The 10,206-nt window shown below is 41.4% G+C and overlaps 1 protein-coding gene across 1 annotated transcript; it reads right to left on the bottom strand.

Moving 5' to 3' along the window:
- On the bottom strand, positions 1-4,371 carry LOC136400896 (prolyl-tRNA synthetase associated domain-containing protein 1). Its single transcript, XM_066378248.1, has 2 exons — positions 3,575-4,371; positions 1-2,080 (listed from the first exon to the last, which is right to left on the bottom strand). The coding sequence occupies exons 1-2, from the start codon at positions 3,896-3,898 to the stop codon at positions 1,646-1,648; spliced, it is 759 nt and encodes a 252-aa protein (XP_066234345.1). The 5' UTR covers positions 3,899-4,371; the 3' UTR covers positions 1-1,645.
- Positions 4,372-10,206: the final 5,835 nt, after the last annotated feature.

The following is a 10,206-nucleotide window of genomic DNA, read 5'->3' on the forward strand; positions in this document are numbered from 1 at the left end:
TTCTATATGACAACTCACAGTACATAATCTTAGGATCTTATATGTTTCTATAATTGAAAGGAGATGAGTGCTGTGGTTTTCAACCACTGGTCCACCAGAAATTTCATGCTGGTCTGTATAGGTTAATCACCCTAATGTAGTATTAAGATTATAGACCCAAACCAGCAGTTGAAAACCACTGTAACCTAGAGGACTGAAGAAACTTGTTTATGTTCACTTATCCTTTGAACAAAGACTAAACAAATCCTTCTAATGGCCTGTAAATATTCTGCTGAGCATTAAAATATAACTTCAATGGTATAATGATTACATTTTCCATCCCTGTTTTGAGTGTTTTTCTATATTAAGAATTTCTAAAGATGTACTTATATAAAAAGTTAATTAGCTTACTGTATCATTGAAAAAAAAAAAACACGTTTAAAATTACACACCCAGTAATGGAAATTTTTAGCCCCTGCCTCATGTTTGTTTTAATTATTTTGCTGGAGAGTTCTTATTCCTTAATCCTCATCCCCCAAAGATAATCAATATCAACAATTTAATATATTCTTATATTCCTTTTAATTTTTCCTTATATGTACACTATCATATGTGTAATTTTACATATCACTTGCTTTTTTCAACTATATTAAACCCCCTAATGAAGATGTAAATTAATCTTAGTTAACTAATCTTAGTTTTGTTTTTTTTTTTTTTTACCGAGACAGAGAGTCAGAGCGAGGGATAGATAGGGACAGACAGGAACAGAGAGAGATGAGAAGCATCAATCACTAGTTTTTCGTTGCGACACCTTATTTGTTCATTGCTTGTTTTCTCATATGTGCCTTGACCGTGGGGCTATAACAGACCAAGTAACCCCTTGCTAAGCCAGCGACCTTGGGTCCAAACTGGTGAGCTTTGCTCAAACCAGATGAACCTGCACTCAAGCTGGCGACCTCGGGGTCTCGAACCTGGGTCCTCTGCATCCCAGTCCGATGCTCTATCCACTGCGCCACCGCCTGGTCAGGCTAACTAATCTTAGTTTTGATGTAAATTCTTAATCTTGAAGGCATTCCTGTAATGAGTCATGGGGAATGGAGGATGCGGGGAGGGGTGGATCTAACACTTCAATACATCCTTTTAAAAATAGCTTTAAGGCCCTAGCTAGTTGGCTCAGAGCATCCGCCTGGTGTGTGGATGTCCGGTTTGATTCCTGGTCAGGGCACACATTAGAAGTGACCATCTGCTTCTTCACCCCTCCCTTTCTCACTGCTCTCTCTCTCTCTTTTCTCCTCCCCTCCTGCAGCCAAAGCTTCATTAGAGCAAGTTGGCCCTGAGCACTGAGGATGGCTCCATGGCCTTCTCAGGCCCCAAAATGGCAGTGGGGGTTGCAACAGAGCAAGGGCCCCAGATGGGCAGAGCATCTCCCCCTAGTGGTTTGTTGGGTGGATCCTGGTCAGGGCACATGTGGGAGTCTGTCTCTGCCTCCCCTCAACTCACTAAAAATTAAAAAAAAAAATAGCTTTAAGATGAAATATCTCTCCTAAAATGATGTAAGTAGTAATCAAATCAAAGGTGCTAAATATTACCACCCTTAATGCTCTTTACAAATTACAAATAAGAAATACAGCTTTCAGAAATGAATGTATTCTAAACATTAGCCCAATCAGTAGTTTTTATCAAAATTTAGTATTATGGGATCATGTCCTGTCTTCTTCACAAATGTAAGAAAGTCTTCAGGGCTCAATCCCATGGTTGCGGCATTGGTCATTGGATGAAAGTACACCTTTTCATGTCCACCTTCCAAAAAAGCAGAATCCAAAACAAATTTCACATCTCCTTTATCACAGAATAGTGCCAAGGGTGTGGCACAGCCTTGGCCAACTTTTAGTTTTTCTAGCATGGCTGTTTCATCAGCAAACCGCAGCTTTCCACTCCCCACTCCTAACTGCTTGGCAAGATCATTTAAATTCATCTGTCTATCATGAAGAACTGTCACCAGCCAATAGCTTTTTTTCTTTTTGTCTGTAAGAAATAAGTTCTTACTATGTCCTCCTTTCAAATGTTGGATGTGAGGCATCATTTCTTCAACTGTAAACACCTGTAAAATATCACATGAGAAATTTTAAAATAATATACATACACTGCATACACAGTTATATGTATTTTGCTTTTTAGGTGAAACCAGCAAGGTTAGAAAGTACTTAGTGGCCTGGATTTCTCTAGTAGAGATCAATTACAAAATAGTTCTAGGACCTTACCACCTGAATTCCTCATATCAGGACCTCAAGTAGTTTCTCTTAGGTCAGTTCTCTATTCCAGTGGGCTGGCCAAGCCCTCATATTTTAAAATGCTTTTTCTTATTCAGAAAGTTTATACCAGCCCAGACTGCTATTCCTTAGCTTTCCATTACATCCAGACCAGCTGACAACCTCCTATCTACAAATATATATATAACCACAGTGAGGATGAGAGGGCAGGGAATGAGACCCTAGAATAATAAGAGAACATCAGGAAACTGGCAATATACACAAGTAAGGAGGGGGAGAGTGGACTACATGGGAGGGAAGATCAGAGAAAATGATAACTTTGTTTTGAGAGAGACAAACAGGAAGAGGAAGAGATGAGAAGCATCAACTGTCATACTTGACGCGCGGGCAAGAGGGGCACCTCCATCTGAGCTAGTAACCCCCTGCTCAAGCCAGCAACCTTTGGGCTCAAGCCAGAGACCCCGAGCCCAAGCTGGCAACCTTGGGGTTTCAGACCTGGGTCCTCAACGTCCCAGGTCATGCTCTATCCACTACGCCACCACCTGCTCAGGTTGGGTATTAAATTTAATGGGATAACATTGACCAATAAGTGTACATAGGTTTCTGGTGGATGTCTCTATAACGTTTGAAGTGTTGATTGCCTGTGTGCCCATCACCCAAAGTCAAATCATTTTGTGTCACCATATATTTGTTCCTCTTTTCTCCCCTCCCCCGGAGATGATATAGTTTTTACGTTAAATTTGTTAAGGTAAGACTGACTTTTATTATACTTCTCTACCATATGAAGATTACCATATTTAGCTATTACCATTACGACAGCTGTTACTCCAGCCCCGCGCAGAAACTTGTATGTCCCTGCAGCTCTCAAGTTACAGTTGGTTCCGGGAAATATTTGCAAATCTTCACATGCACTAAATCATGTTAAAAATACCAAAATGTCTAACCTTGGTGCCCTGCTGTGTGCATGATGCCTGATACATCGTAGCTACTGTAGAGACGGTTTATTGCTTGATAAGTTATTTCAGCTACACATGAAGAGTACACACCAGTTTAAGAGGCACAAGTTCTCAATATGTTGCCCTAATTCTCAACATGAAATGTGATTAAATTCAAGAAGAAAATAAATTTTCTCACAATAACAATCCCAAATCGAGAAACCTTTGAAGTTCTTGTCGGGTCCCATCCCTACTGGAAATCGGGAAATGCCCAGAAGGGACATTATACGGCACGTTACCCCCGGGACGTGAGGTTTTCCGGGCCTTGCCGGACAGCCGCGGAAGTGGCGCCCACCCTCCGGCCCTGCGGCCCCGGCAGGAGTGCCTCACCTCCGGGTGCTCCACGACCTCCGTGCGGATGGCGAGCGCGTCAAGCTGTTGCTGGAGCGCGGCCCGCAATTCGGTGCAGGACATGCTGCTGTCGTGCAGGGCCTGAGAACCGGAAGGGGAGGGAATATCCGGCATCCCGGAAGGTTGAGACGGAAGTGTCTGGAGGGAACGAAGGCCGCCGGAGGCGCAGTACCGCCCCTTCCGGAGGTGGACGGTGCCCTCTGCTCGCGCCTCTCCCCGGCGGCCCTGACAGCTGTCAGCAGAGACCTTTGCATCGATCGCTTCACCAGGTGTCCCACAAAAGGGAGGGGCCTTCGTTCTCATAGCCTTCCCTAACCCGCTTCTGGTGCCTAAGTCCAACGTACCTGCTGTTTAAGGAGGAGAGCTGGGAACGACGTTCAGGTTAGGGAGAGTTGAGAGGACCCGGCCCCCGGGAGACCCAGAGCTAACGGGCCATCAGAGGCTCCTCGCCCATCCCCCTGTCCTTGGGACTACAGACCTCCCACTGCCTGAGGAGGCAGCCTTGAAAGGGTGATCTGTTGAGACCATCTGGACAGTCTAGGTGACTGAACCATGTTACGGTCTCTGTATAAACTTTTAAATCTGGATGGAGATCTCGTCTTGCAGCCACCCAAGACAAGCCGCCTAAGTAAGTTTCCTTGCTAATAAAACTGTCACCTTCCAATAGGAGTGGCCTACCTCCTCTGGTTTCAGCTTGCCCTCTGTGTCGGGGAAACAGTTTCGGGTTTCACCAGGGAACTCCCTGAGTTTATGAAGCAACAGGGAGAGAGGAACGATAGGGCTAAAATCCCTATCCTTTTAAGACTTCTGTTTTTAATTTTGAAATTATAATTTTACATTTTCTGAAAGTTAGCTTTTGTTACTCATCTATAAGTAATTAGCTTTGGCAATGAGGGTTCGGCTTTTTCAGAAGCAGTTTGCCTACCTCTTGGTGTGGGGTGTTTTCTGCTATCCTTCAAACCTTTCACTCACCGCTTGAAGGAGGCCTGAAATTTTGTGGTATGGTTTCACTTATGAATTTAGATTAAACCTCAAACCCAGATAAGCATAGATGTTCTTGGGCCCCTTAGTGTGAATAAGTTTAGGTCATTGCTGGGGTGCAACTTGAAGGCCTGGAGAAGGAAGCCTCCTTAGAAGACACAGCAGAGTGTCTGGGTCCTCAACCACAAAGCGGCCTTGGAGGAAATTGCAAAAGAGAAGGACATCATAGCTGACTTCACAATTTCACCCAGAATTGGCCTTGGATAGCACAATTATAAAACTTCTCAGCTGAACCCATCTTTTAAAACTATCAAGCCATGTTTCCACTCTAATTCTTGTTTCATTTAATTCTTGAATCACTGATTCTAGAACCAACAATGGGCTACTTACTACCTACCCATGGCCACCTAAATTCAGGTCAATAACAAAAGCAAACATACTACATTACAGAAATGTTTAAAAGTTGCAGCTTACTGGTCACATTTCATAATAAGATTGCAGCTGATAGGTTATTCTTGGTACCAGAAATCTTTATATACAAAGATAGGTATCTGACTTTTTCTTTTGAAAGAGACAAGCAGGCAGAGACAAGAAGGAAGAGAGATGAGAAGCATCAACTCATAGTTGCAGTATTTTAGTTGTTCACTTATTGCTTCTCATATGTGCCCTGACTGAGCAGCTCCAGATGAGCCAGTGACCCCTTGCTGAAGCCAGTGACCATGAGCTCAAGCCAGTAACCTTGGGATCATGACGATAATCCCATGCTCAAGCCAGCGACCCTGCACTCAAGCTGGTGAGCCTGTGCTCTAGGAGGATGAGCCCATCTCAAGTGAGCAGCCTTGGGGTTTTGAACCTGGGACCTCAGTGTTCCAGGTTGACACTCTATTCACTGTGCCATCGCTGGTCAGGCTAGGCACCTATTTTTTTAAGTCATCTTCGAACAAAAAGGGTAGATAATTACTATTATTTTTTGTACGTTAATCAAAATTATACCTTTTTTAATCTGAGCATTTTTTTTTTTTTTGGTGTGCTGCGGAATTTTAGTAGTTTCTTTGTGCCGTGAGATGAACAAGGTTGAAAATCACTGCCCTAGCCCAAACTATTATCATTTTCCTCCCGGTCTAGACTAATGTTCTCTAATTTTAGTCTACCTGTTGTTAAATGACCAAGTATACTGCTCAAAACTAGTCTTACAATAAAATATTTTTATAATAAAATAGAGCTGACTTTGTCTGTGGTTAAAGTACTTTATGTCACTGTATAAAAACTATCTTAACCCAGGTTAAGCAACATTTATTTGTCAGCATCATATTAAATACAAAAGAAATGCTATCTTTGGCTTTTTCCTTAAAGCAAATACAATTTCAAATTTATATTGGAAAAAACAATATGAAACAGATTAAGTTTATTTTTTTATTGAATTTACTGGGGTGGCATTGGTTAATAAAATTATGTAAGTATCAGGTGTACAATTCTATAATACATCATCTGTATATTTCATTGTGTGTTTACCATCCCCAGTCAAGTCTCCTTTCATCACCATTTATCCCCCCTATATGAAACAGATTAAGTTTTAATTATCAGCATGAACTTGAGGAACTAGATATTTAGTCACAGAACTTCAACATGAAATCTCATGATTCTAGTAGTGGGGTGATAAATGCAGGTTGCCAAATTATTTTACAAACAGAAAAGACAAAGTGTGTGGCATTTCTACAAGAAAACATTGAGTGAAATACTCTTGTTATCATTAGGAAGAGTGAGTACTTGACAGGTAAGAAGAGAACCTGGTAAAGAGAGCTAGAAGATGGAATTATGCTAGGCTCCTAGACAAGGAACTCTCATCTTATGTATGCTTGAAGTAAAGAAACAGCTACAACTGTAGCCTACCTGGAAAAGGAAATAAAAAGGCCAAAAGATTTATCAACCACTAGGGACTGGACATCATTGCACTTACTAGTTGAAGAATGTTAGTAATACCCACTATTGAGTGAAACAAAGAGCAACCCCAGGACAGGTGAGTTGAAAGCCATCCTAAGAAGCTGTGCATACATAAAAGGAAAGCAAGGTAATGGGGGAGGGGAGATGCTAGCTGCAGTCTGTGTCTCTTCAACATACCTTCAATATGTGCCATGCTCTCTTCTCTCATAGACCTTAAAACCTAGCAAAGAGAACTGAGACATTGACAGGGTGTAAATCCAAGAAAATGTGCCTAATGCAATAACAGGAGATGCTTGAGGAAGCATTGGGAGCCCAGAAGGGCACTAAGCAGACTGGGGTTGAGCATCAAGGAAAGCATTAGAGGAAGATGATACCAGTTTGAAGGAATTTGTAGGAAATAAATGTACTCCAGCTGAGGGAACTGCAGGAATTGAGGAATGGAGGTGAAAAAGCATGATGTGATTTGGTGTGAACAGCAGAGCAGAATAAGAGGCCTGTTTGCAGGAGACAAGCCTAGAACTAGGCACAAAGGAGCTTACCTGCTATGCTAAGAAACCAGGAATAGCTCACCATAAAGGGATATTTTAAATAAATTAGGTGACATCTTCCTAGGGAATTCTATATTCTCAATCATACTCTCAATAGTCAAAGATACAGGGAAATACAATTCAGTAAATGGGGAAGAAGAATTATAGAAGAATAGTGTATAGACAATATACTCCTTAAAAATTTTGCTTAAAAATTTTAGTGTAACAGTAATTTTTAAAAAAAATAGCATCTTCTTTCCCTAATCCCACTCCATGAAAATTGGTTTCTAAGGCCCTCTTCTACAGGCAGAGGAATTATCCTAGGACAGGAGACATGGAGGTTAGCTCCTAGGATAAAGGAGAGGAAAGCAGATGGGTCCATGAGGAAATCTGTTTCCTGAGAGTCAAAAGAGAGGGTGAGGACTGGAGTGAAAGATGGGAGTGTAGAGAACAGTCCCTCTTTGACACTGTGTACCTCAGTTGATAGCAAGATGGGCACCTGCTATCAGTGGAAGGCAGTCCACCTGGGGCCACCCTGCCAAAGCAGATGTGGCGCAAGAACCCTCTGAGCATCTTTGCTCAATGAGGAGCTGTGACAAAGGACAGTAATATCACAGTCCAGCTGTCTAGCTTCCAAGTCTCAGTTTCCTGCATGATGCTGTGGAAGGAAAGAGATCTCAACCTGAGGTTAACATGTGGAGACTTAGGTCTTATTAAGTTCAAAAAAATATGATTGAAGATCGGCTAAGGGCTGGTGGATAGTGGTGAGCAAAACCTGATAGAGCCCCTGCCCTTGTGGAGCAGTCTGTTGGAAAACAGAGATATTAGTCAAATAATCCCCAAAACAAATGTTAAATTTCTTGAGTGGCTAGTGCTAAGAAGGACACATGCAATGCTGTGAGACCCATAATAGGGGAACCTCACCCAGTTTGGGGGAGAACCAAGTGGGTCAAGGAAGGCCTCTTTGAGGAAACGAAGCTTTAACTGAGATCTGAAAGATGAGTAGGAATTAAGAGGGCAACAAGATGAGTGGCCCAGGTAGTGCAAGCAGCATGACACTGTGCAAGGTTGGGAGGCAAGCAAGCCAAAAAAGGCCCACTGAAAGATGGTTAGTGTGGTTGACCCAAAGAGCAAGAGAAATGGGGTCATGGCTCCGTCACCCACATAACAGAGCGAGCAACTAAAGTCTGACTTGCTAAAGATACATTTCTTGAGATAGTTATTATCTCTGGCTAATGGAACAGAGTATTTTTAAATTTTTCTTGACATTTTCTATATTTTAAGAATTTGTAGTTGAGCATATTTTTATAACAGGGAGGAGGAACCAATAAGTTACTAGCAATAAACCAAACCAAATGAAAGAGATTTTAAAATGTTGTTAATATAACAATTTGGGCTTGCCTGACCTTTTCCTCATAGGCTTTTCAGTTATAGGTTTTTGAGAAGGGTACTCTAAGAGATGGAGTGTTTTCATCACAACATTTCAAGGGGTATGTGATATCAACATAAATGTTGATGTTTATCTTGTTTAATTGGTGGTTAAGGTGGTGTTTGCCAGCATTCTCCACTGTGAAGTTACTATTTTTCCCCTCCATACCTTATTCTTTGAAGCAAGTCACTAAGTTCAGCCCTCACTCGAGGATTTAAGTTTTACCTCCTAGTGGAAATTATACATCTATCTATTTATCTATCTATCTATCTATCTATCTATGATTTGGAATTATCCCTGCTCCTACATAATTTAATTATTTCTATCAGTATAGATGTATGTATACGTGTTTGATACTTTTAGTTACAATCCAATACTATTTTTAAAAAGTTTTTAAAGTTTATTCATTTTTTTGAGAGGAGAAATGGGCAGGGGGAGAGCAGGAAGAATCAACTCCCATATGTGCCTTGACCAGGGAAGTCCAGGGTTTTGAATCCAGGACCTCAGCATTCTAGGCTGATGCTTTTATCCACGGTACCACTACAGGTCAGGCTTTTATCTTTTGACTCAAATGTTTCCATCTTTGTCCATTGGGAGCTCTTTCAGGTTGGCTCATTTGTTCTTTCGAATTCTTTTTTCTTAAAAGCCCTTTTTATATTTTTATATAGTGCTTGAATTTGCTACATTAACATGTATTACCTTCATGATTAGAAAAGTATCAATTATTTTCACTTTAATATTGGGGAAAGATATGACCACTACATTGATATTCCATTAACCAATTTCTGCTTGTTTTTCAACTGCATGGCAAGGCAAATAAGAGTAAAGAACAATTTCTTATAGAAATTGCACTTCAGTAGATGTTTGCGAATATTAAGTAAAATAATAGCAATTGGAATGAACTTCATTTTTAAGTATGAGTGTTAGGTTCATTAAAAACATTTCCAGGGGCCTGACCTGTAGTGGCGCAGTGGATAAAGCGTCAACCTGGAAATGCTGAGATCACCGGTTCGAAACCCTGGGCTTGCCTGGTCAAGGCACATATGGGAGTTGATGCTTCCAGCTCCTCCCCCCCTTCTCTCTCTCTGTTTCTCCTCTCTTTCTCTGTCTCTCCCTCTCCTCTCTAAAATAAACAAACAAACAAACAAACAAACAAACATTTCCAGGACAGAGATTTCCATTCAATCATTCAGCAATACTGATTGCATACCTTTGTTGTAGGCACCCAGGAGACAAACATAAAAAAGGGGGTGGAGATAGGAGATAGGTGGTCAAACTATGAAAGGGAGATAACAGTGTACTTTTGAGTAAGAAACTCTTCTTTCTCTCTATATCATTAGCCTTGGGTACGAGGACAGATAAAACAATACTTACACTTTTGAGAAGTACTGGTGGTTATTGTTAAAGAGTATGGGGCTAAAAGACACATCTAATCAAGGTGTGGAAATGCTCTGGGAGGAGGCTGTAATAACCACAACAGCAAATCCTTATTGCGAACCAAGTGCTCTGATAAATCTTATTGCCATTCTGTAAAGCAGCTACTATCATTACCATGTTGCAGAACCGAAGCACAGAGTTTATAGAGCGTCCCCAAGTCTTTGCAACTGGGAATGAGCTAGGCTTGGACGCACTCTGGCTTTTTACTACTTCAAATGTTCCGCACAGGAGGCGACTTTTGAAAGAGAAAGCGCGCCTTACCCAGAACTGTTTCTACCGCCACGTTCCCTGGTAGT

Source organism: Saccopteryx leptura, chromosome 3 (genome assembly GCF_036850995.1).
Source record: "Saccopteryx leptura isolate mSacLep1 chromosome 3, mSacLep1_pri_phased_curated, whole genome shotgun sequence".
Taxonomy (NCBI): domain Eukaryota; kingdom Metazoa; phylum Chordata; class Mammalia; order Chiroptera; family Emballonuridae; genus Saccopteryx; species Saccopteryx leptura.

What these genes read in the sequence shown, in the direction of transcription:
- LOC136400896 (XM_066378248.1), bottom strand. Translation starts at nt 3,898, where the DNA reads ATGAGAACGAAGGCCCCTCCCTTTTGTGGGACACCTGGTGAAGCGATC. An exon ending in AGGTCGTGGAGCACCCGGAG is followed by an intron (nt 2,081 to 3,574) that starts GTGAGGCACTCC and finishes GATATTTTACAG; the next exon opens with GTGTTTACAGTTGAAGAAAT.